Source organism: Asparagus officinalis, chromosome 8, assembly GCF_001876935.1.
Source record: "Asparagus officinalis chromosome 8, Aspof.V1, whole genome shotgun sequence".
NCBI classification, from domain to species: Eukaryota; Viridiplantae; Streptophyta; class Magnoliopsida; order Asparagales; family Asparagaceae; genus Asparagus; species Asparagus officinalis.
Window position 1 is genome coordinate 122,667,276 of NC_033801.1, and position 26,811 is coordinate 122,694,086.

Below are 26,811 nucleotides of genomic sequence, written 5' to 3' on the forward strand. Positions count from 1 at the left end.
ATGGTACCTAACACCCAACAAAACTTATACACTATTACAGGTAATTTTTTTATGAAACAAAATATGAACATTTAAAAATATTTCAACTATAGATAATTCTGTAGTGATTTTTAATAAAGTATGAAACCCATCTCAATGGTAGGGATAGCAAACAAGATGATACAGAGCATAATCGCACTCCATTCTTTAAATCATTGGAAGCTAATCACGTTATGTTCTTCATCAGCATTCTATAGCGCATACAATCTAATAAAACCCAATCAAAAAAAAATTCCTTTCTAGTCATCACAATGAGCGAAAATAGGGAGTTTTGGGGTGTAGCTTCGGATGGATTAATCCGCCCAAGGCAAAAATAAATCCTCAACTATCATAGACTAAGGACCTGTTTGGATTTGTAGGGGGTGAAGGGAAGTTAAGGGAAACTGAGTGAAGGGAAGGGACCTTCCCCTTGGTTACACCCCAATTTGGGGTAACAATTTTTATACTATTAGAGGGTGAACCAAGGGGAACTAGGGTGAATTAACTTCACCTCCTAAGTGTTCCCAAACAAGGTGAATGGAGGTGAATGGTTCCCCTAACTTCCCTTCACCCTCATTCCCCTCAATCCAAACAAGCCCTAAGGGCTAATCCAATATGGCTAGTAAATTGGATGAAGAAAATCAAAGATTTGATAGATTGCCCTTTAAAAACCGCAAAACTAAACACCTTACAATACCCATTAAGGCCTAAAAGTGGCCCAAGGGCAGAGTCAAAAAAATTTCGACAAAAGTATAGTAGCAAGGAAAAATAAAAGCTAGTATGAATAATACTACAAAAACCTAACTACCCATCAAACTACTATATGATCTCAGTAACATGGACTAGGGAATGCTAATCCTATCCTAGCGTGCAATATCACTAAAAAGCAACAAAGATGCTCTAATCTTCAAACATACATTTCACAAATCGGCATTCATAGTGTGGTTTGTAGACAGCAGAAATAACGCCAAAATAAACAGAAAAAGTGCAGAGCACACCAGTAACATGCCAAATTTCCCAACATCTACGGCCGAAAAAAGTTTCTAACTTAAGCTAAGATGTATCACTGCACGATGATTGAATCAAGATCCCAAGAAGTAATAATACATCAGCCCTTCACAATTAATAATCAAGCTAAACAAATCAAAACAACATGACACCAATCCTCATATGTGAACACAGTAACAACAGTAGTAACCAATAACCAAGCATCATCATACCGCAGTAAATAGACAAAACTAACAGAAAATTGTAACTTTTTAAACCACAATCCAGCGATAACTAATTATCTTCATAGATCCAACAACTAGAAACCGAAACCAAACATCATAAACCAAACTAAAATTACCAGACCCAAAACAAACCCTAACACAAAAAAACACCAAAGGTCTCAACTTTCCAACTCAAACCGATCAAAGATCAAATTTTTACTCACCTTTCTGGTACACGTAGGTGAGCCCGCACTTCCCACAGTAGTGACGGTCCTTGTGGTTCGCCATGAAAGTCCCGGCTCCGCACTCAGCATTGGGGCACTCCTTCCTCAGCCTAATCACCTTCCCGGTGTCGTCAACCTTGTAGAACTGCAGGACAGCGAGCTTCACCTTCTTCTTCTTGTGCTTGATCTTCTTGGGCTTCGTGTACGTCTTCTTCTTCCTCTTCTTCGCGCCTCCGCGGAGGCGGAGCACGAGGTGGAGGGTCGACTCCTTCTGGATGTTGTAGTCGGCTAGGGTTCGGCCGTCCTCGAGCTGCTTTCCCGCGAAAATGAGGCGCTGCTGGTCCGGGGGGATCCCCTCCTTGTCTTGGATCTTGGCCTTGACATTGTCGATCGTGTCCGAGGACTCGACCTCGAGGGTGATGGTCTTGCCGGTGAGGGTTTTGACGAAGATCTGCATGTTGGCTGCGGTTTTGAGGGGCTCCGGCGGCGGAGGGCGCCGGCGGGGGAGGCGATGATTAGGGTTTTGAGGGAGGATTTCAGGGGGAGGCGAGTTTTCTAGGGTTAGGGCTTGGGGTGAGGAATGAGGAACGGTATTTATAGGGAGTGGGAATGGGATGAGGGTGGATCTTAGTCCTTCGTTCTATGGTTGGAGGATCTGGACCGTTGATTTCTCGCGGGTACGATTATTAGGGTGTCGTTGGGCCTGTTTAATTGGGCTCAACTAGTTTTTCGGAAAGCCCACACCAGATTTAGACTGATGTTTTTTCAAATAGACCCTTGAACCTTATTTATCTCACATACTTCTAGTTTGGTGTGGGTGACACAATATTTTTTGAGTTAAGAGTCCACTAACTTAATGATATGAAGTCAATTTGTAGGTTTTTTTTAATGCGATGACTTACAATATTTGTTGCCATCAAATTGTCTGCAAAATGCTAAAGTATTTTTCTAAAGTTTTTCTATATTCTAGATTTGATACCCCAAAGTTTTTTTATAACATCTTGCTACTATCATCAAAATTATGTTATAATTTGTTGCTATTGCATCAGTGCTTAGTATGTGGTATAATTTGGTAAATTATGCCCTCGCATGAAAAATAACTATCACCTTTATATTTTATATAATTATTTTATTTTATATAATTATTTCATCGGCGTTATAATCGACGTAAGTGTATCGCTTGTTAATTACATGATACAATCTTAACAGAAAAAATATAACGAAACCTAGACAAGTGAATTAAAGTGAGATGGAACTGAAACTTTCGGACATTAAATGTGAAGAGAACTTTGAGATATCAAGTTAGTAAATGGTTAAATTTTAGGACACCAAAGTGAAAATATGACCACCTAAACAACAAAAACAAAACTAATATTATAAGCACAACGGTTTTGTGTGACAAAAAAAAATGTGAATTTTCAATTTTGTAACAGATTATATGCTATTCGCATGCTATCAATTTACTTGCATGAACCTTATCGAGGAGGATTAATTAATTAGTTGTCGATTTATCAATTAAAAAAAAAGAAAAGAAATAATTTATGCAAGCTCAAGGAAGTTTGAATACTTGTTTTGTTTTTCTACGGCAAAAGTGTTTAATTTTAAATAATAAAAGTTTAATCGCCCTCCAACGAAATCTCCCTTGGTTTATGGAGAGCCACCTCAATATGAAAGAAGCGCTACAGGAACAAGATACTTCAATGGGAAAATTTGCAAAATAGTTCGTTTTTGCTAATTATTTAGCAAAATAGACCGTTTTGCTAAATAATTAGCAAAATAGACCTCTTTTGAAAAAAAAGATTGATTTTGAAAAACAAGACTCAGAAAACATACGGGACCCGTATGTTTAGAGCCAACTTAATCACGGATTAGTGACTCAGAAAACATACGGGACTAGTTGTCCCGTATGTTTTCTGAGTCCCGTATGCTTTCTAAGTTCATCTCAATATTTTGTAAAATTTTCTAAGTTCACTAATCCGTGATTAAAACATACGGGACTACTAGTCCCGTATGTTTTTTGAGCTGTTTTGCAAAATAGACCTCTTTTGGCCTGTTGGCCAAAAAAATATCTATTTTGCTAATTATTTAACAAAACGATCTATTTTGCTAAATAATTAACAAAAACGGACTATTTTGCAAATTTTCCCATACTTCAATACGTGCAGAATAAATCTCACTCAGCGAAGTTCTTAACCTGTGCTTTTTTTTTCCTTAAAAACCAAAAAAATTAACGCCATAACGTACCATCAATGGGCAATATGGGTAACAGATCGAGGCATGAAAATGAAGCACTAATCTTAATATCACACCAAGCAAATCTGTGTATATTCATAAGGTCGCAAATTTTACGAAGTCCTTGCAAAGATTTCTGTATTAAGTTCTTTACAGGGCCCCGTAAGACGGCACCTAATACTTCACACTATCTGAAGGAATTCACCAATGATTAACATTTAACTGCAAGATTACATAACACAACTTTAAAAAAAAATTATCGCACAAGAATGATGCGCAATATCAAATTCAACAACTTAAGAGCAACAAATAAACACTTGTTTCAATTAAGAGGCCTGGAATAAGAAGCTACACTGAGGAAAGCTGTTGACAAATCCTGTGACAATATTAGGCGGGAGCACTTTATCCCTCAAAAGGATTTGATGGTGCCTACTTATGAAATCTAATATGGTTGTTTGTATGTCGATTTCCTCAAATGGACCTGCAACGCAGTAGGGAAAAGGTATCAATGATAAGTACCAATGGAGATGAGAAACCAAAATATGCCTCCAGCCTTAAAAGGACAAAACAATAGTTTATGGTACAATAACATTTTTAATGTCAGTGGCGTGGATCAACTTGGTTTTGTTGGACTGCCTTGATATCTTTGTATCAAGTTGTTGCGAAGAGAGAACTCACTGGTGAATGGTGATTGTTCTTGTTAAAAGAGAAGCTTAGTGCACAAAAATAAAATACATTAAGTTCTTGATAAGAGTAACAACAATCATCTTTTAAACGGCATAACTGAAAGCAGATTACGTTGTTATCGACATGCACTCTTACCACAATGATCTTCTTTTTTTTCATTCTTTTCCCCCCTTCTCTACAGCTTACTTACTTATAGACCTTAGCCTTCATTGAGTTGCTCCATCAGTTTGACGTGCCCATGCTCAAATTTAAATGGGCCTCAAGTTCTTTTCAACTTTGGGATTATTGAATATTTGCTGACCATATAATCTGACAGCAGAACAAGGATGGAAAACATAGCCTCTCGGTTTTCTTTCTTTCTTCCTTTTTTTCCCGGGTTCTTGGTGTGTGACAAAGAAGGTGATGGAGGTAAGTACCCGTTTATGCATGTCTGAATGTTGCAAGGGCACATCGAAGTTTTTGGTAGAGAAAATTTCCTAGAAATAAAAGTTTACACATGGGTTTATGAACAATAAATACTTGTTACTTCCAATTTATAGGCACACTTTGATTTTCCAAATCCCAGTATTCACCCCTTCCCAACCAATTTTTTCCAGCATCAAGGAAAATCTATGCATGAACTTTTATACGTTCTCTTTGCAATTTGAAAGGGTACGAAAAGCTAAGGCACAATGCATTTTCACCATGTGCTGCCACTGAAGATAACAAGAGAACTACACAAAGCCTTACCTAAATCAAGCTCATGTTCTTCATCTTCCAAGTCTCCTTCTTCAACCATGTTGTCCTCCAAGTCAGCAGCTACTTTTGCATATCTATCCAAGAACTCTTCTTCGGTCTCTTCAAGCTCCTCATCCTCGGAATCCTGGTAGATATACAAAAAATAATAATAATAATAAGACGTAAATCGCAAAACCCAATTTGCAACTTAATATAGTATCAAGTCCGTAAGCAAGATGCGCGGTCTAGGTAAAATATGTTGATATGGTAGCAATATTTAAACAAAAGTATTAGTTAAAAAAAATCCTTTTATTCACCTCATCATAGTCAGACTCTTCTTCATTGTCATTATCATCATCACCACCATTATCAATATCTTCATCTGAAGCTCTATCATTCTCCTGAACTTCTTTCAGATGAATGGTTGCCTCAATTAAAGAAACAAAACATTTATGCAGAACTTCATCATCTCTATCTGAAGGGTATTGCAACAGATGCTCCACCACCTTTGTCAATGTTATCACTGTATGACATTGCAAGACAACCAAAAACCATTATATTATATAAATAAAGTGGTGGCTCTATAATGTAATAATGTAATCATTCCTTATGATCTGAAAAAATTGGAAAAATGATATCCAAACAAATTATTAACTGAGAAGTCAAACACCTAGATATACTTAAGAAACCCTACCAGCTAACTTGATCTCAGACTCTGACAGACCAGATTCAGAGAAGCTTGTTGATAAATCTGCTAGAGCTGTTAACCAAAGTATGAAGCCTTTATCCTCTTCCTTCTCCAAAACACGTTCAATGTTCTCAGGGTATAATATATAGCATGATGAAATAGCCAGGATAAGGGATTTACACAACCCACTTCTCTTGTTATTTTCCTGTAGGATATCTCGACAACGTGAGAATGCAGAAACTGTGAATGCAACTGCTATTGACTGCCTGATACTCTCTGCCTCAACTGAGAACCTTGGAACATGTAATAGTGCATGTACACATGAACAAGCCCTCCTGGCAGCAGATGGATATGCATTAATTCCTGCACTCACAAAAGCTGAAATGCCTTCAATAATGGAACACATAAAGCCATTAGACGAATTTTGAGAGGCCACTCTCTCGATGAAGAAATTGTTGTAGTCACATCGTCTGTGTAAATTGACGGCTTCCTGGATAGAACTAAAAATTGCCAAATCCTCCATCTCTTCCCAAGCTTGCCAATCTGCAATGATGCTGGCCCATACTGCCAATAACTCTCTTAATTTGAGTTCTACAACTTTATCCATTGACTTCACAGACCGCATGATAAATCCAAGCAGACGAGAAGCATCATCTACACCTGACGAAGCCGGTAATATACTAGAACTAGTTTCCTCCTGATCTCATCAAGGAAGAAAGAATTGGAAATGACACTTATTTTTGTATGTGAAAAATAATCACATTTAAAGTGGTCAAAAGCATCAGAGTCAAAAACATTAGAATCGAATATAATAGAGCTATGCTTGGTTGATTATTTACAAGTATTTCGAAAAGAGGAACCTACCCTCTCTCCAAGTTCACCTACAACATGTAGAATGACCAAATATGAAAAATCAAGCTGTTTTTACTTTTGGATTATGCATCAAATAAGCTTAAATGAATGACAGAATAACAAGTTATTTAATTTAATGGTTTAGAAATGTTTGAAGCAAAACAAACATTGGCATGTAAGGTGTTTTAATTGTTTAATAATGATGAGTTAGTTGGGATCAAGAATTTGTTTGCTTCAAATTACAACTCCACACAACATGATAGTCAACTGTTATATGTTTGATGTGCATGTAAGAAAGCTATCGTAAACTTTAATGGGATGGATTTGTTTATTTGAATGGTTTGCATTGAGTTTTAATGGGAATGATTAGCTTAGAAATCCCTCTTGAAATGACTACCCTTGCATGTGTGTCTGTGAGTGGAGATAAACAGAGAGGGAGATACCCTTTCCTTGTAACTAATATGGCCCACATTAGTTTTGCATGCTTACTAAAGGTCTAAAGCAGTATAATCCTACTAGAAGCATCTTCAGCAGAATACAAGAATATGTAGATTAAATAGACGACTAATAAGTGTAAATGGTAGTACATTTGATGAACAAGTAGAAATGTAGAATGTTTCCTAGTGAGAAAAGTCTATAAAGAAATTTCCAATATAATAATGGCTTATGAGGGAATACTTGTATCAGCTTCTTTCATTAATGAAGATTACTAGTAATATAAATAAGTCCAGAAACCTTTTTGTTGGAATCTGTCCAGTCTTTAGCTCCATTCTTCAGCCTGTTTATGTGGGTTCATTTGTGTAAGGTGCATGAGCGAAAGTGAATGAACACGCACACTATAACGATACTGCATACTCAAGGGTGTGAATGCCCAGTTTCAAAAAAATAGCTACTAAATTTTCAAGCTAAGTACACAACCATACCATTGAATCTAGTTGCAGCAGCCAAGCCTGCTGCAACAAACTTGAAAATATTCTAGCAATTGAAGCACAGCTAGACATATAATCTGTGTTGTTCTGTTGCTGAATATCATCTAGTACATAATCCTCCCATATTTGCACTGTAGATGCTAAAGCAGTAAAGCCGCGTTCAACAACCTGGCATAAGAAAACAAAATATGTACTTACTTTTAAACCAATCTCGTATTGCAACAAACATGAGCAATAAAAGCATGCAAAACAAATAAGTTCTGAGAATTATATGGCTATAGGTGATATTGATTTAAGGTATGACCGAGCATGTCATATTCTATGTGAATAACTCTTATTTAACAATACTTTACCAATATTTGCGTAAAGACTGGGGCTGCTAACGTTTGTACATCAATAATTTGGCTGGCAATAATATGTTCTCCATATGAATATTTACTTTTCATCCACTGAAGAATTGTGAAAAACTAAATTTGCATGGACCTTTCTCTTTTATCAAGGAGTTTACCATTATGATAATTTCAAAATACGCTCCTTAACCCCCAAATTCTCAATTACCTTGCTGGCATACTTTGGGATGCCTCTTTTATTTAAGAACGCTATTGGGAACTAACATGAACGATCCCAGTGCACAATCTTTATATAAGTAATAATTAACAAGATAAGTAACCAAAGAATCTTGGAGCTCTTCTAAACAAATTGGTATTCTGTAGGATAAATCTAATATTGGCAGCACAGTAATTTAAATATAATAAACCCTTTATCCCAACTAGAGCCTACAGTACTAGCATATTAGTCACTGAGTGCCAAACAAATACCCTCTCAAAAGGTTATCTTATCTTATTCATTGGAAGAAGATAGAGAAAAAAGAAAAATCACTTTCCAAGGAAAAGAAGAATAGAAAACACCCCAGAACTCACATAGTAAGAATACAATAAAGTAGTAAAAAAGTTGACCAACATACATGTCTTTAGACAGAGCTATGCAGGTTCATTTTAATTAAGTATTTCATGGTTCTTGATCACCAGATTGCATCTAACATACCTGGGGCCAAGGTTCTGATATGAGGGGTATGTTCTTTGAAATAACACCTGCAACACTGGAGACAATCAATGGGATATGATTAGCAACCTTCTCTTCTGCAGACTCAATCACTGTGCCAAGAAGCTGAAATAATAGAGATGACTCATTTTCATCTCCACTATCTATCCTGTTAACTAAGACTTGCAAGAGGGAGAGCCAGTCAGGGGGAGTGTAATCATTCTGCAGTAGCGTATACATAGATAAAGATTATTAAATTAGGTAATAGAATTTTAAGGGTATCAGCAAGTAGGATAACAATTCTTACTTCAAGAAGTTCAGCAATGGCCCCAGCAGCAGCAACGCGAACAGGATAACAATTAACATCTCCCATGTCTGGTGTGGCCAATGCTTTCATCAATGAATTATAAATATCAGCACTTAGAGCCTACAAAAAATTGAGCTAATGTTAACAAAAAGCGCATAGACAATACTTGGATAAAGTATTACTGTGTTCATGTGAGAACATTTTCTTTGCTCCTGCGACCTGTGTGCAAACTGAAACTGGGGCAATTTTCCTTAGATAGTTTAGTTATCTTGACAACTTTATATTTGTTAAAAAAAATTGCTGAAAGAACCCCATAGCAGTAATAGTAGATATATGCTCAAGAAAGGATGGTATGAAATTTTTAAAAGACCAATAGCATGAAGGGTTTTCTCAAATGCAAAGAAAAGGATCAAAAGCAGCAGAACCTAATCCAGATTGGAAGAGATTCACCATCTCCAGGAGAATAAGTTGAACAAGTAGGAGAGGCAGGCAAATGGAAAATATGAATAACTTAAAAATGGGAGAGATAACAAAGCAACATATTGGTCAACCAAGTAACAGAATACTATATAAAACCAAACTGTTATACAGAAATAAAGTTGAAAATATAAAAGAAGCGACAGAAGGGAAAAGGGAAAGGAAACTGGAAAAGGAAACAAGGAAACAAAAATATATTAAGAATTATAAGAAGAAAAAGGAATAGATTGCAAAAAACAGCCAGCAGATATTAACAACTTTGATTGTACTGACAAGATAAAGGATTTACACAAAAGTTTTGGTCTATCTACAAGAGGATCATCAGGACTCTAGAAGCCAAAAGGCTACTTAATGGGTGGACCTGCCTGTATGAACTCCCCATAATACGTGACATGAATTGAGAAACGGAGAAAATTGAAGCTAGAAGCGATTTCCCATAGTATTTGAAGAGAATAAGAGGTTTCTTTAGAAGTTTTCTCGGAGAAGATTGGACGAATTATGAAACTCATGGTAACCCTTTTCTGTAACATGTATAATATTATACATTAGGACACAAATAGCACATGTTTATAACTATGCAAGAAGCAGAGGCCAGTAAGAAGATACCAAAGTGCTGTCATATTCCTCTAGATATCTTTGAGTATGTTGAAAAAGTTCACTGATATGTGGCAGTGAAAATTTCAGTAGAAGATGGTATCGAATGACAAGGTACAATCCTCTTTTGAAACTGACCTAATATTCAAAGGATTAAATGTTGCATGTGTTCTGGCTTAGGTGCATCTAGAACTCTTTAAGTAAATGCATTAAATTACCTCAGGAAGACAGGATGCAAGTGCACCAAGTACCCAATTTGCTGTAGCCATCAAATACGGAGAGCATGAACACAGTGAATAAAGCGGAAGCACTCGATTTTGAACCAACATAGATGTATAATCAGGGTTTCTTTCATTTAAGAACTGCAAGAGTACACGTTCCCATAATGAAAACGTAAAACTCGTTTCCTAAAGAAATTAACATAAGAAAAATTATCACATCAGCTTACATCTTGGAGGCCTCCATATGCCATTAAAACGCCATAGTAACTGTCAAAACAATATTAGAATAACAATTTGATTCAACAGAATGGTTGCCAAAGAAAATGCAGAATGATACTGGGACTAAAACTGCCAAGTAAGCAGAAATACGGAAAACGTAAGCATATAATGTCATTTATGCTTTCATGCACATGAAATAATATACCAACTCACTCCTGCAATGTCTTAGATGATGGCTCATTTCCATCTGACGGTACGGGAAACTTTGATAAAAAGGGAATCACCAATAACTCTCCTATAGAGCTTTGATGCTCTTTTCTTTTACTTTTGTCAATTTTCTTCCGTTTAGAAACTGCAGATGCAACAGGTGGACCCTGAAAGCACAATAAATGAACTGAGTAATTTTACTTTGGAGAATATGTGTACCCAGATAAGAAGGAGAAAGGCATTATTCTTCAGTTTAACACCCAATATATTTGTTAATGAATAATAACAACCTTTGACATCGCAATAACACCAAGTAAATTAATTGCACTTTTCCTAGCAGTAAATAAGTTTTCAGACCATCCTGAGATTTCATCCTATATGAAAGAAAAAGAGAACAAACATGTCAGATGCCTGAGAATGATAAAAATATGAACAGGACCATAATCCAAAGCCAACAACCGTACAAGCTCAGAAGGAAGATTCTTTCGTATATATTCTTCAGCATCTTCTTCCCAATCAGATATGTCCTGTAAAGAATGAAAAAAAAACAGGTTTAGAACAGTTAAGTATGTCTCAACAATATGATTAAGAAAAAAGTATGTCCAAAAATTAGGTATTTAGTGAAGTAGAACTTAGGGAATAAGGTCCCAATAGCACCATTTCTCTTTGTGGCCAAAAGTCATAAAGTTTTAGATTAATACCTAAAGAAAATTGATTCTGCAAGTTTAATCTGAAATAGTAGGTACTCGTTAACTGTCTGGTGTGCATGGGGAAAAAATTCAACAGGTAAACCAAACAGAAAATGCAAAAGCTATCACATGCAAGAAAGAAAAATTCAAGAGAATATTTTTATTAAATGATGGGTCTGTTGGTGAGATATTATGCTCAGTGGCAAGGTTTATTTCACATATTCATCTAATATAATCATCTACGATGCTGTCAACCCCAATGACAAAGATTACAGGAGTATTGAACATGTGAGATACACATCCAATGTAAACTAGACACATAATTTGGCATATGGCTCAGAATGATGCTCTACACATTCTTCTAGGAAATTATATATTCCATAAGGCAAACATTGAGGAATATGCATGTAACCGCACATAGTTTTTGATTTAAACATTAAACTTGGGTTTTTCTTGGGGATGGTTGGTGAGAAAGTACATTTTGGGAGGATTTCCCGAGTATCAATTTTATAGCTTAAAGTACATTTTAGAAGTGTAAGTGAAATACTAACTCGTTCTCTTGTTAAGAGGAGTATGTGGATGATAATCAGAATATTTAGCCGCGATTATAATCCAGAAGCTATTGAGCATAAAATATGACATATAGAAACCTGCTAGGGATACCTAATATCAGCATCCTTTGAGCCTATAAGAAAAAGGAAAATAAATAGTTGTGACGAAAAATACCAAACTGACCTTTTTGTTTAATGTCAATGCAGGAAAGATAGCAGAATTCAAAAGCGAAGAAAAGTGTGGTGATACAAGTCTCCATCCCTGGAAAAAATGTCAATTTTATTAGTAAGTGTACAAGAATTTAGAGAATCTCATACACAGGCAGGAAACGGTTAACTACCATGCCCATCGTAAAAGCTGTTATATTGCCAAAACAATAATCATCTAAAGGACTACTCTAATTATTGTGGCAATTTTGGCAAGTGACACCTGATATAGTCAACTAAATCTCTAGCGCCTTGACCAAATTGGAAAAGAAAAATACCAGTGCAGAATCAAGGAAACAAATATTAACTTACAGGGCCTGTTTCCAATACATGTGAGATTACATCAAAAGCCAGTGAAATAATCCGCTCTGACAAAGGTTCCAACATCTGTGTGTTCTCTAATGTGTTAGTAAAGAATACATCAAAAAGAACAGGAGATATTCTTAAAATATTAAATGATATTGTGGCATTTACCTGGGGAAAAATACAAATCAAAATTTCTTAATAATTATATTTTTCATGTACAAAATATTATGGGTTTCGTTTAAAAGATGCATGATTTATAACATCACCATCGTCATTATGACATTATGCTGTCTCTGTTCAGCATGTGAAGGCGTATTTGTCAGGCAATGACTAATTTTTGTATTTTTTATGTTGATAACAAACTTGAAATATTGCAAAAGTAATGGGATCAGATTCAGATTTCAGATAATACAAACCCATTCCAGAACCTACATGAAGTTGAAGATGGGAAACCTAAAGGCTTTAGAGTCTAACTGGGCAACATGTGATGCTCTGGATGAAGTCGTTATTTTCTCCCTTCTTTTCTCCTCCTCCTCCTCCTTTTTCTTGCGGTCGTAGTTTTTTGTCCCCGGGACGATTTGATATAGTCAGTAGAATTGTTGATAAGACTGCAATTTTAAAATTTCTGCCATGTTGGGATTTACATATAGCAAGTTATTTTCATTGGAATTTATTGCAACCAGTAGAAACTAATTGAGATATCTTCCTGGTTGTCATTATACTAGAATTCTCTGTAAATTGCTGTATGGTCAGCTATAAGAGGGACAAGGAGTGGCTTGGGCACCTGCCCACCCCCAACCACACACAGACATCTGAAAATATTATTTCATAATATAACTTACACTAACATTAGGGCTCATCTTGGTAATTCTGATAGCACAATTTATGATGCTTGGCAATAACCTGAGAATGAAGATATGAAGGGTGACAAAACTGCAACAAAGAAATTGTAACCAAGATAAATCAGAAGGAGCATCATATTACTTGTGAGAATGCTTTCTATGCCGAGTTACCAAAGAACAGAAGATTGTTAAACTTCTTTTTGCAGTCTTCAGTCTGATCAAGTCTCGACTTCCGGAAGGAGCAGAAGTCAACCTCAACGAATCCAGAATCCGGAACAGATCTCCACAAAAAGAAGATAACAGAGGACACAATGCAGAGGGCATATAGGACCTAACCTGTAAAATTAACATACGACAAATTTCCATAGAGCACAGTAATTATCATAATATGATTGGAAAGATATGCTGGAAAGAAAATATGACATCAGACAAACCAGTTCATACAGAGTTAGGTTGCAAATATTAGGTTTGACGAAATTCTTACAAAAAAAAACATGAGAAGCATCCATGCTTTCAAGTTAAACGAATACCAATACCAGAAAACTTAACATTGTCCAGATTAGGCTAATACATGCAACAATTAGCATCAACCTCATAATATTTTCCTTGACCATCTGATAGGTCGTACATGACCCTAGCCACTAGTAGATTAAGAGAAGACATTAAGAATATATTTGATATCTGTTAGAACTATAAATCTTAAATCAAATAACTTTAATATATGCAGTACTTCTGCAATCAAACAATGCTGCAAATAAAAGCACTAATGCAAGCATGCAATTAGCATTTTCATCCATTAAGGATATGATCTTCAAAATAATAACAAATAATAAGACAAGAATTAATAACACAATCGAATAAACTGCAATAAGATATGGAAACTTACAGTAAAATGCATGCATTTGCAAAATATAAGGAAAACTTGCTCAACTTCTAGTCCAAGATCGTTTTGGCATGATAGCGCCTGTTATCAAATTACAGATCCTGAGCAATGCGAATAAACTTAATGTAGAATAAAGGACAAAAGGCAAAATAAATTAAGAAATAGAAAATCAACCTACAACCTTATCAACAAAATGATGGAAAGAAGCTTGCAAAGGCACAAGAATATCTTTAGCTATTAGCTCCAACTGCAAAGGTACGGGCTCCTTTGGTACTTTTGGATTCAAAAAGTACTGCAAATATAACATGGTAGTCACATACAAGAGATTAGGAAAGACGAATACAGTACCTTAGACAAACACATAAATCACAATTCTCATTGATGACTAAATAATATTTCATATGTTACAACAATTGGCCATAGAAATGAACAGTAAAGAGAAAAAGAAAGCACGAGGAAGTACCTGGAAGGGTTTAACAATTGTCTGAAGAACATTAAGAGCATTAATGGTGCTCCACTGGGAATTTGCATCTTGACTAATAAGATTACTGCTTTCGATCGCTGACTTCAGTTTAGGTACAAAATCAGGCCATGAATTCTCCCTTACAAAGTCATTAACGATGATTGGACGAAACTGCATAGAAAGCATAAAAGGAAAAAAAAATTAGTTGCTCAGTAGCACATAGTTGTACTATCATACTTCAAGATAGGTTACTACAGATAATTGAGAGGCAAAGATAATAAAAGGAGCAAAGGAACTATAAACCTCTGACAAAAGCATGTATAGTATAATGATGTCAACTGTAGTAAAAGCATACATTATGTATGTCATGCAGTCTTAGTGACCTTTTCATTAGGATTTGAGGCTTTTCGAGCACATGCAATTTTGACAAACAGGAGATGACATTTAAATATTAAGGTTATGCCCTAAAAAACAGCAAATAACTTTTGCAGATGGTCCAAACCCAGATTACTTGTGTGCTTACCTTAGAAGGCAAAATCATGCATAGTCAACAGTAATGGAAAAATAAGTAGTAAACTGCTTTTAGACAGTTAAAATATGGATTTGTGACCCATTATGCATGAATGAATCATCGAACCGCCCCAAATTCCAAGAACAATTTGTTTTCTCCCAAAATGTGATTACATGATGACCAGGATTACCGAATCCAGGATACCATTATGGCAGACATCACCAGGATACTCCTATAAATATGGAAGATTGGGTTACCTGATATATACCAAGATATCATTCAAGTTACAATGAAATTCGATGAAAGCACCACATATTTTGCGTATTACTCAGTACTAATTAACAAGATTAAGCTGTAAGGCTAGGCATGAATTACCAAGCTACACAGATTCAATTAGTAAAGGAGTGTGAGACTAATTGAAATGGTGAAAAGGAAACAGTTCATTCTTGTCCATCAAAGGTTATGACGTTATGCATAGATTTCTTTTCAAATTTCCACACATGACAAGCACCAAAAATAATTGCACTTGGGGCTGGGAATACACAAGCATCAATAACCCACTTCAGAAAAGTAAATGACAGGAAGAGTAGTGGGCAGCTGCTTAAATACTATATGATATCTGGATTCCAAGTCGCTCCACTCAGTTGAGCATGACTAGCCTAAATTCATATGGTAGGATATTTAACATTGATGGTGTTACACATATTTCTATTTTGCAACAGGATGCCAAGTGGAAAGTTAAGAACATGAAGAACCATACCATTATGCCCAAGGTTCTTTCTAGGATGTGATAACACTAAGAGCTTTCCTTGGTTTCAACCTAAGAAAGTATAGGCTTTCAAGATCGGATTAGGGGTGGGAACTAGCGGTATGAAGGTCTTATCCTTACTCTTGTCTTAAAAGTCTGATGCTTTAATCTGACCCTGAAGAAAAATTAGAAATTATTTAGAGCATGTTTGGAAACTATGGATTATACTCCACTTGGCTTATAAGTTATAATCCACAAATGGCTTACAAGCCAAGTGGATTACAATCCAAAGTGCTTGGTAAATCTATAATCCATTTTCAATAATAAAGTGTTTGACAAATGAGTGGTTTATAATCCATCTTTGTTGTCAAAATAACCAAACAGGACATGGATAAGAAAATAAGGCTTGGAATTTTCTTAAAAGATAAGGGATAAATTGTCTTTTAATTGGTTAAACTTTGTGACTTATAAGCCACCAAAAAATAAGCTGGAATACATCAGTTTATTTTTCAGGCTGATAAGCCAAAATAAGCTGTGTCCCAAAGATGTCTTGGTGGCTTATAAGCCACTTTCACCAATTCCCAAACATGCTCAATAGATTAAATAACATTTGTGGTGGGATATAGAAATGATATAATGTAACTTTCTGTCCTCTCTCATTCTGATTGTCACACATCAATACTAACATACATGCATTGCACGTGCAAGAGTACTAATCCTAAGGATCTGATGTTTCATCCTGACTCTATATGACCATATTTTATACCGATATGGTTATTCGTTCAAAACCCTTACTACCATCCTATCAGTTTATATAAATGGATAGAAGAGGTCTTATCCTTAACCAAACTATTTAAGAGAGTGAGCAAAACTATTTAACAGCATTTTCTTGTTCAGTCAGCATTATAAACATATTTTATACTTTCAGAAAGAGAAAATGGAAGGAATATTATTTTGTTGAAACATCAAGATGAAGATGCTAAGGAGCGCAAATATACTAATTAATTAGGTAGCGGATACATACCGCTTCAGTCAACAGTTTCAGAACCACAGGTTCCACTTGAAGTAAAGCTTGAGCAAGTTGATCACGGAACTCAATGTGGAGATCAGATGTAGATGGCTTTCCTTCAACATGGCATCTAGTGAAGTTCTTCAAATATGTAGCTGCAGCTAGCTTTATCCCTTGGCTATCACTTCCTACAAAGATGATCAAAACATTAAAGTACACAAAAATTGGCTCATCTAATCAAAATGCATGATGAATATCATAATTGCAGGACCAATGGCAAACAAAAGGAATAAAGAGCTCATCCAAATGAGGGAATTTTTTGGAATTTAGTGTTTCCAACCCCTCTTTGGCTCGTAACACCAACCGAGAAGTTTCTCTCCTTTTTCATTTCTTTTTTTTCCTTCCCAAAAAAAAAATAGTTTCTTATATAGGGATTAGGACAATTGGGGTGAACATCTACCGTCAACCTAATTGAATGTACTCATAATTAGTCGTCTCGAATCTTTCTCACTTCTTTTTTCTTTCACAATATTAGAATACGGCCTTATACTCTAAACCGCCACATTTACTTTTCTCCAAGTCACCTTAGGAGAGAAAAAGTTCAAATTTTAGGATCTCATCCCTGCCCAATTCTGCAACACTAAACCCTATCCTTCACTTTGCATGTGTAAATAGGACCCCCAAACTCTAATAAGCTGAATTCTATCGATCTGAAGCGTCGTCAACAGCAATTCGCCCATGATTTCAACTGAAATTAAGCACAAAAGAAAAACAATAAAGACCAATAGACCGAAGAGAGACGAACCTGTGGCTATGGAGAGGAGAGCGAAGGGGAAACGAGGGAGTTCGGAGAGGCGATCGAGGCCGTCGGCGGCGGACGAGACTAGGGTTTGGTCTGGGCTTAGGGTTTCTTTCAGGAGGCGGGAGAGCTCGGGAATTAGGGTTTCCATCTCGATCCGCTGGTGCTCAGCGCAAAACCCTAAGCCCTAATTTTGAGATGGCCGCTGTTGAGAAAGTGGGGAGACAGGGTGGGCGTATATAAATCTTTGACGATTAGGGCGGGAAAAGAGCGTATATGAGATGAGCTGTTCTCTGCTGAAACCTAAAATAACTTCTTCTTTTTTTTTTAATCTTTTTCATTTACTCCTCTCATTTCCTAACTTTCCTTTTAGCAATTTTTTTTATTTTAAAATGGCGGTTTTACTCCGTTTTTTTATCATGTTTGTATATTGTTTATCATTCTAGATTTGTTTTTGCTCCATTTTGAAGAAGAGTACAATGGTTTCCTAAATTTTCATTATTTTTTGATGGATAGCATGTGGACAAAATAAAATGCTTTTTATCAAAAGTGAAATACGAGTATGCCTTGGAGTATTTTAGAATGGCTAAATTACCCGATTGGTATATTATGTTGACATGAAGTATCAACTTAGTATTTTTTTTTCTTACTTTGGCCATGATAAGTAATATAAAGTGTTGTATGGTGACAATGAAGCTTATATTTTTTGGATGGAGCAAAATTTACAGCAAGAGCACCTTGCATGACTCTTCACGTGCATCTTATATGGATTTAATTGAATTTATACCCCCCCACCCCACCCCTTCTTTGTTCATCTGACAGAGGAACGATTCTTTTCCAAATTGTAAAAATTCTCTAACCCAATTTAATTGTCCTAACCCAAATTTAACCCTAAGTTGCAGAAAAAGAACTAATTTGATTCCCAACCTTTTGAACCTTAATTTAAAAAAAAAAATTAGCTCAAAATGAATAAGCCAAACTATCTGTTACATAAGAAGCCACATTAGCATCACGTGACGAGACGCGTGGCATTTAGTCGTTGGAAAACGTACTCAAGTCAGAATGTATATCCTGTTATCATTATGTCCAACTTTACATACCTTATTATCATTAATTAGAGTAAGAAAATTTATCAAATTAGTATTTAGGATCAACAAAATATGCAAAATCATAGCCATTTTAGAAGTGGAATGAATGAGAAGTTGAGTTATTAAAATACACTCAATCTATCATCTACTGTCCTATATGTTTTTTAGAATATCAATTTGAGAACAGTGTAACGATTTCGTGATCTGCATTACTTTTTGATGGATATCAGTACGAAAAGCAGTTGCTTTTAAAATAGACCATTTTCTCTATCAAATGTATTGTAGAAAAAAAAAATCTCAGATAATGGTTGTTGGCCTTTTATCTTTCCCTTCCTTTATAAGAAAAACCAATCCAAAGTATAACATTGTGGCTCATTACGTTGATTTACATGCATGATGTCGATCTACATGCATGATGTCACTTTGGTATAAACTAGAAATTAGATTTAAGTAAATCACCTCTGAAAGTATTTGATAAGGACAGTCCATAACATTCTTAAAAAATATTAATTATTTATATACATACTAAAGTTATTGGGTTTATAAATGTAGAAAGTCTTTTCATAGCATCAGTAAAATAATTAAACATATATAAAATAAGACAGTTAATCCACTACAAACGTTAAACATAGCTTCATTGCTGTCGAACTCCTCCGGTCACCGCTGCTACCATTGAGATCACCATCCTCTTCATTATATTCTATTAATATTATATAGATTTATCAATCTTCATAATGTAGATAACACATAATCTTGTTTAATTATGGCATCCAACAAAAATTTGTTTCTGTACTCTTTATGATTGCACCATTACAATCTTCATAATGCAGAGATAAGGTAATCTTGCTTAATTATTGCATATCCAACAAAAATTTGCTTAAGTACCCTTCTAAGATTTTATATGTCTCACATTTCTAACAAGAGGAAAATTTTGAATCTTCTTTTTAAAAAATAACCCAAATCCTAATCAAACACAAAACTACATTAGCCAAATCGGGACCTTGGGCAAAAATTTTTGAAACAGCTAGCTAAACACTACATAGAACGTAATTCCACAGTAAGTGGTAAATAAAATACAGGGAATATAAACCCCTCATCAAAATCCATAATGATACACAAAGTTACGAGTATGACAGCAATCATACAAATGAACATTATATACATCTACTGGGCAAAAGCCAATTTGTACACTCTAATCTAACGTCAACCCCTTCAATGTAATATGTATCAGGACGTCAAAAGTGTATAAAAGTGTGAAATACAGTCCTTTCTGCAACACATAGCACTTGTAATTGTTTTCCATGTGATAATTGATGATATGCTCATCATTAGATTATGTCATATTTTCCCAAAAAAAAGAACAACCTCTCTCTCGCAAAACAAACCAACCCAAAAAAAAAAGCCAAAGTAAGGAGGCAAATCATGACACACCACCATGAGGAGGGAAACCTTGCACATTTTACGTGTGAAAAGGCCATGACCTCAGAAAAGGCAAAGCATGCATTTCACCCCAAAAAGCACATTTCACATACGAGATAAATGAATGTGATATGCTTCATGTCTCAGACTCTCCGATAGATTGCATGCAACTCTGGAGTCAGCCCGGGGCTTAAAACAAAAAATGGAGATTAGCGTCACTAGAAATCAAGAAGTAAATGTTACAATACCCACTCCAAAGCTGAGGGAACAAATTGTCACAAATTTAATAAAGGGCAGTAGTGAAGGCATGAGCAATGTATAAGTAGCAGCTTCATATGCACAATAGAGCACCTGTACTGGAGTATTTATAGCAGCTCGTTCAATGTGACCCCTGAGAGCATAACTGACATTAGACACTGAAGGAAAATTACATGCCCGTCCAAGCAATGTATAAACCTTTCCATTTTGCACCGCTTCCTTTTTACGCTCTTCTTGCCATTTTAACACTTCTTGCCTACAGTTATACCATCTCTTTACTGTCTCTTTAGCTTCCTTAACAGACACCTGGCTTCCCAAAAAAATTTTATGGTGTTCAAAACTCCATCTACATATACAAAAACAACTGTAGGAAAATACTGGAACAGAAACCTTAGAAAATCTTGTAAATTACAAACTGTGCCAAATATAGTCGTCGATGGAAAGTGATAGAGAGGTCTTTGGTCGCAATGATAAAATCATAGAATCTAGGATGCATGAAGATGGAGAACAGGTTTTTGATCTCCGCAGAAATAAGTTATTCTAGTAAGTTTCTCTACCACACTTCATGGTTAGGCATCAGAATTAGTACGTAACAATGCAATTCAGAACATGAACTCTAAATGTAATTAGTAAAAATAACCTTCTATATTTATATTCTCTTCTTCTTCTTTTCCTTAAAAAGAGAGAGTTGTCACTTTCCCTGTTGTTTATTTCTAAAAGTCAAGAGACCCAAAAACGTGATGACTAAATAAGGTGGCAGCCCAAGTACACTATCCCCATTTATATTCATATGGATAGACTGGACAAAAGCACCATGCGTGTGAAAGGGGATCTTAGCTAATTCTATGATAAGAGTGCAGACATACCCTCACTGTGTTTAATGGAACAAATTTTATAAGCAAGTTGTCCTTTGATGGATGCATAACTACAGAGCTCACACCACAGCCTTCATGTCATATAAGTGCATATATCTACAAACCTATTTTATATAAATATAATCTATGCCTGGCCATTGGATAGTTTGTTAATGCAACTAACATATTAAGACATTTGTAAATGAAAAGCCTTTCCTCTAATTATCTTTTAGTAACGAGCTACGTTGCACGGAAACAGGTACCGGTATGTGTTCCTGTACAGGTATGGTACAGGACATGGCAAATTTGTAAAAGGTAGAGTATGGGACACAGCTATACAAATGTTTATCTACACATAAACGTATATTATATATTAAAATTAATAATTTAAGTGAGATTCATATTGTTTTCAATTCACGTGTCATGACAATTAAAGTTCTCATAACATTTTTATGTTTTTTTATTATCTGGATTATAAATTGGAAAACCATAATTTTCGATCTAAACACCTAAATGATCCTTTAAAATAATTGTTCGAAATCCAAACCATGTCCAACAAATTATAGGAAGTGGATGTGAAGTATAGCATGTGCATCCAAAAAATGTATCAAAAATGCTTTGACATAAAACATATATGGCATAAGTGAGTAAATGTCCGAATAAGTGTATTCATATATGCAAGGAGTGCCTGAGTTTGGGTACGAATAAGGGTACATGTACGGCTTCAATTAGGAGTGCCCATGTAACATAGATAACAAGTGACAACTCAATGGTTGATACGGGTGTATCTTCTCTGCTTCGGGAACTTAGCGATACCCATGGGAGCTTGAGAATGGATGATTCTCATGGTAACTTGATAATAGAACTTGAGAATAGAAGCGTAGGTCAGTACAGTTAGTGAACGCGGATTTGTTTGTGCGAATCCCAGGAAAATTCGAAGCTGGGAAAATGCCCCTAGTCCGTCGACCGAAGCTTGGCATTGGTCGACCGACAACAGCCACATGCAGGTTGCGAAAACAGCCGCACTAGACAGCCGACCGACCTCACCTTATCTGTCGACCGATGAAGACCTACCGGTTGACTGATAAGTCTTCATCAGTCGATCGATAGCGGGTTACTGGGCCAGTTAGGATTCCTAGTCTAGGCGAATCCTATTTGGGTTTGTCTTAGATATTTACCACTTTGTCACCCACGATGATTACTCTTTAAATACAGGTTGTTTAGGGTTTCTAAACATCAATCAGAACTTGGAGATTCAATAGAGAGTTGCTATTGTAATCTAGAGAGAATAAAGGGGTTGTTCTTTATTCTAGAGAGATTGTGAGGAAAGAGATTTGTAATCTATTGTTCTTCATAATCTAGAGAATATATTTTCCTTCGTCATATTGAATTGTTCTTGTGTTTGTCATTTTCTTCACAAAGACATCTTTGATAATTCTGCGATCAAAGGTACTCGCACGGTGATTCGTACCAAGTAGGTATCAGAAATCAGAACCTTCACTTGTCCTATGGATCATTACCATTAAATATTCACCGAACTTTTTCATTTATATTTCCATTGTATATTACATCCTGTTCTTTTTTTTTCTCATTTCTTTTTCTTTTTCCTTTTTCTTTTACTATGCAATCAGGTCTTGAATATATAATAGAACTGTGAAAAATAATTCAGTTATCCATATTTCATTTAGCTAGAATTTAATAGCAATATATATACGGGCATATTCCTTAGTCTAGGGTGGTAATATTTGAAGGACACACTGAGGAGTTGTCGTAGATATCCAAGAAGGATGGAACTAAACGAAAATTTTCAGGTGGCTCACAGTTTAGCACAAAAATTTATCTAAGGGCGCCTGGATGATACTAGGCACGAGGTGTGGCTTTGAAGATGTGAAAAGAGGTCTTCTACATTCTAAATTGTAATGAATGCCTACAATTATTTAGGTGAATGAATAAGATTGTTCGTCCAGTAGATTGTGCAACTAAACGAATTTTTATATAATTTATTTAATTAATATAATTCACAAGGTCAATACAGTGAAGAGAGGTTACTAGTGAACCACAGACAACCTTTACAAATAAGTATATAATGGATCACATGGCTGAAGCGCGCTATTATTTTTGAAGATTTTGCTCTCCTGTGATAGGAACAATAGTAGGGTTGTAGGCACTGTTTGGCAACCAAAAAAAGTGTCTTATCTAAGAGCTTGTGTCTTATTGACTTGGTCAATAAGCTAATAGAGCTGTTTGGTGACCAAAAATAGAAAGAGATTATTTTAGAGATTGTGTCTTTTGCAAGTAGCTTTTGAAAAGCTACATCAAGCTGCCAATTTTTTTCTTCCGTTTTTTCCCCTAATAATTCTAATTTTATATCAATAATATTGCATGTCTTTTTTAGTCATTTAACAAACTTAAGCTAGTTGTACAACTACTTTTGCCAAACAGCTCTAGTCAATCAGCTAGCTACACAGCTAACAGCTTTCAGCTAGAATTTCACAGCTTTCAGCTAGAATTTCACAGCTTTCAGCTAGCTTAACAGCTTTCAGCTAGCTTAACAGCTTTCAGCTATAATCTCGCAGCTTTCAGCTAGTTTTGCCAAACAGAAAATGTTCTATATTTGTTCATAAAAAAGAAAAGTGCAAAAGAAAACAATTTCTTTCCTCATGTACAAACCTCTTGGTTTGTCCGCTAAAAATAAATAGGCAATTAAAAAAAGGGTTTTGTAGATATTAGCTCCTTAAATCATAAGTAATTTAATATTGGCCTCTTAAATCTTTATATTTTGATATTGGCCCTTCAAATATATATGATATGTTGACATGAACCCCTATGATTAGGTTCATATTTTGATATTCGTCCCTGTAGGCTGTCTAAAAATCACAATAGATAGTTAATCCCTCATCAAACACCGATGATAGAAGTTATAATCTGACGACTTCCAGAAGGCTACAATTTGAGGACTTTCACGTAGAAGGTTACAATCTGACGACCTTCACAACATCTAATGAAGGCCCCAATTCAACAGCATTCACAATCAACATCGGGAGTTACAACCTGACGACTCTCATATTTTCAAGGAGCCAAGACGAAGATTACAAGAGGACGATCTGTGCAAAGCTCTAGCAAAAGAGACTACAAATTGACGGTCTCTTCATATTAAAATGCAGATATCTCTCAAACCGTAAGGAATTTGGCAAAACGGAGGAAGCGAACCAAAGCCTCCGGCTTGGTTCGGATGGCCCCGTCTCGTCGAGATAGCCGATTTTCATATATAATTCGTCTAATTCCGACTTACGGTTTGAAAGTTATGACCTGTTCTTCGCAGCAAATTATGTTCTGAGGTCCGTCTGCAAGACTGGACTTCATCAGAACATTGGACTTAGCCTGAAGCCCGCCAAGCCCGCCTAAGGTTCGCCTCTGCATTACAGAGTCAAAGCGCACATGCTCAACTCTGCGTTTTCAACATCAAAACGCAGAGTTAATCGCTAAAACAGCACAACTGTGCGTTTTCAGCCTTTAAACAGGCTCAACTCTGCGTTTTCAATCTAGAAACGCAGAGTTAATCTTTAAAACAGCACAACTGTGCGTTTTTAGCCTGAAACAGGCCAACTGTGCGTTTACGGCTCAACTGTGCGTTTATGGGCTCAACTGTGCGTTTTTAGCCTGAAACAGGCCAACTGTGCGTTTACAGGCCCAGCTGTGCGTTTTCAGCCTCAGCTGTGCGTTTTCAGCCTCAACTGTGCGTTTTCAGCCCAGCTGTGCGTTTTTCAGCTCCAGCTGTGCGTTTTCAGCCCCAGCTGTGCGTTTTTCAACCTCAACTGTGCGTTTCAGGTCCAGAAACGCACAGTTCGAGCCCAGAACGCTGTTTTCAGCGTTTAACTCGTTCAAGCACGATTTGAACGGTTCCAGAACCGTTTTCTCCCCAAGATTTTAGGGGATCACTACCCTATCATGGAGAGATTTATGGGGAGCAGTTAGACCCCATTAAACCCTCATTAAGGAGATATTTAAGGGGGCGGTTATACCCTTAACCCCCTATAAATACCTCAAAACTCAACTGAGTTCGGATCCTTTTTTTTGGAGGGGGGGAGCTGACTTTTTGGGGATCCTTGATCGAGCATCTTGCCGCGTTCTGCAGCAACAAGGAGTTTTGGAGACCAGCAACAGGAGCTTCTTCCTTGGCTTATTAACCGAACTTTCGGTTCAAATCAACTCTTTTTCAAGAGTTCAAACTCGTTCAGAGTTATCAACTCGATCAGAGTTCAAAACTTGCTCTGCAAGTTCTTCTAAAACTCGTTCAGAGTTATCAACTCGTCAAGAGTTATTTCAAAACTTGCCACGCAAGTTCTCCACAGCGTCAAATCGTGAGGAGAAGACATCGTTCCAGTGAATCAAGACGTTCGGATCGTCAACGAGAAGCAAACTCGACGCGAGCATTCGAGGGAGGCATCTCATCGCCACCGTGAAGAACCCAGAATTAAACAAAGGGGAGAATCAAATTCATTCTCCTCTCTTTTGTAATCGGAATCCAAATTGTAATTGATTTTGAGAGGAATACAAGTCAAATTTTTCTTTCATTATTTCTTTTACTACAAATTTCCAACAAACAAAAGATAATCTTTTGTTTGGTGGAAATTTGATGTAAAAAGACAATGAAAGAAAAATTTGACTTGTATTCCTCTCAAAATCAATTACAATTTGGATTCCGATTACAAAAGAGAGGAGAATGAATTCGATTCTCCCCTTTGTTTAATTCTGGGTTCTTCACGGTGGCGATGAGATGCCTCCCTCGAATGCTCGCGTCGAGTTTGCTTCTCGTTGACGATCCGAACGTCTTGATTCACTGGAACGATGTCTTCTCCTCACGATTTGACGCTGTGGAGAACTTGCGTAGCAAGTTTTGAAATAACTCTTGACGAGTTGATAACTCTGAACGAATTTTAGAAGAACTCGTAGAGTAGGTTTTGAACTCTGATCGAGTTGATAACTCTGAACGAGTTTGAACTCTTGAAAAAGAGTTGATTTGAACCGAAAGTTCGGTTAATAAGCCAAGGAAGAAGCTCCTGTTGCTGGTCTCCAAAACTCCTTGTTGCTGCAGAACGCGGCAAGATGCTCGATCAAGGATCCCCAAAAAGTCAGCTCCCCCCCTCCAAAAAAAGAGGATCCGAACTCAGTTGAGTTTTGAGGTATTTATAGGGGGTTAAGGGTATAACCGCCCCCTTAAATATCTCCTTAATGAGGGTTTAATGGGGTCTAACTGCTCCCCATAAATCTCTCCATGATAGGGTAGTGATCCCCTAAAATCTTGGGGAGAAAACGGTTCTGGAACCGTTCAAATCGTGCTTGAACGAGTTAAACGCTGAAAACAGCGTTCTGGGCTCGAACTGTGCGTTTCTGGACCTGAAACGCACAGTTGAGGTTGAAAAACGCACAGCTGGGGCTGAAAACGCACAGCTGGAGCTGAAAAACGCACAGCTGGGCTGAAAACGCACAGTTGAGGCTGAAAACGCACAGCTGAGGCTGAAAACGCACAGCTGGGCCTGTAAACGCACAGTTGGCCTGT

At 36.5% G+C, this 26,811-nt stretch overlaps 2 protein-coding genes across 3 annotated transcripts; both read right to left on the bottom strand.

Moving 5' to 3' along the window:
• On the bottom strand, window positions 1,213-2,033 carry LOC109820108 (ubiquitin-40S ribosomal protein S27a). The gene has a single exon (XM_020386183.1). The coding sequence runs from the start codon at window positions 1,908-1,910 to the stop codon at window positions 1,446-1,448; it is 465 nt and encodes a 154-aa protein (XP_020241772.1). The 5' UTR covers window positions 1,911-2,033; the 3' UTR covers window positions 1,213-1,445.
• On the bottom strand, window positions 3,751-17,900 carry LOC109851416 (importin beta-like SAD2 homolog). 2 transcript variants are annotated; one of them, XM_020421541.1, is made up of 21 exons: window positions 17,639-17,900; window positions 16,849-17,021; window positions 14,566-14,736; window positions 14,284-14,394; window positions 14,106-14,183; window positions 13,362-13,555; window positions 13,226-13,280; window positions 12,384-12,458; window positions 12,049-12,126; window positions 11,089-11,151; window positions 10,915-10,998; window positions 10,631-10,791; window positions 10,426-10,465; window positions 10,196-10,339; window positions 8,907-9,026; window positions 8,603-8,821; window positions 7,553-7,726; window positions 5,784-6,474; window positions 5,407-5,612; window positions 5,102-5,234; window positions 3,751-4,166 (listed from the first exon to the last, which is right to left on the bottom strand). In XM_020421541.1, the coding sequence occupies exons 1-21, from the start codon at window positions 17,781-17,783 to the stop codon at window positions 4,012-4,014; spliced, it is 3,270 nt and encodes a 1,089-aa protein (XP_020277130.1). In that variant the 5' UTR covers window positions 17,784-17,900; the 3' UTR covers window positions 3,751-4,011. The 2 variants fall into 2 exon arrangements, with proteins under 2 accessions (XP_020277130.1, XP_020277129.1); XM_020421540.1 differs by having other exon boundaries at window positions 13,220-13,280.

What these genes read in the sequence shown, in the direction of transcription:
- LOC109851416 (XM_020421540.1), bottom strand. Translation starts at nt 17,783, where the DNA reads ATGGAAACCCTAATTCCCGAGCTCTCCCGCCTCCTGAAAGAAACCCTA. An exon ending in ATGTATTGGAAACAGGCCCT is followed by an intron (nt 12,127 to 12,383) that starts GTAAGTTAATAT and finishes CATTTTTTCCAG; the next exon opens with GGATGGAGACTTGTATCACC. An exon ending in CATATGGAGGCCTCCAAGAT is followed by an intron (nt 10,340 to 10,425) that starts GTAAGCTGATGT and finishes GTACTCTTGCAG; the next exon opens with TTCTTAAATGAAAGAAACCC.
- LOC109820108 (XM_020386183.1), bottom strand. Translation starts at nt 1,910, where the DNA reads ATGCAGATCTTCGTCAAAACCCTCACCGGCAAGACCATCACCCTCGAG.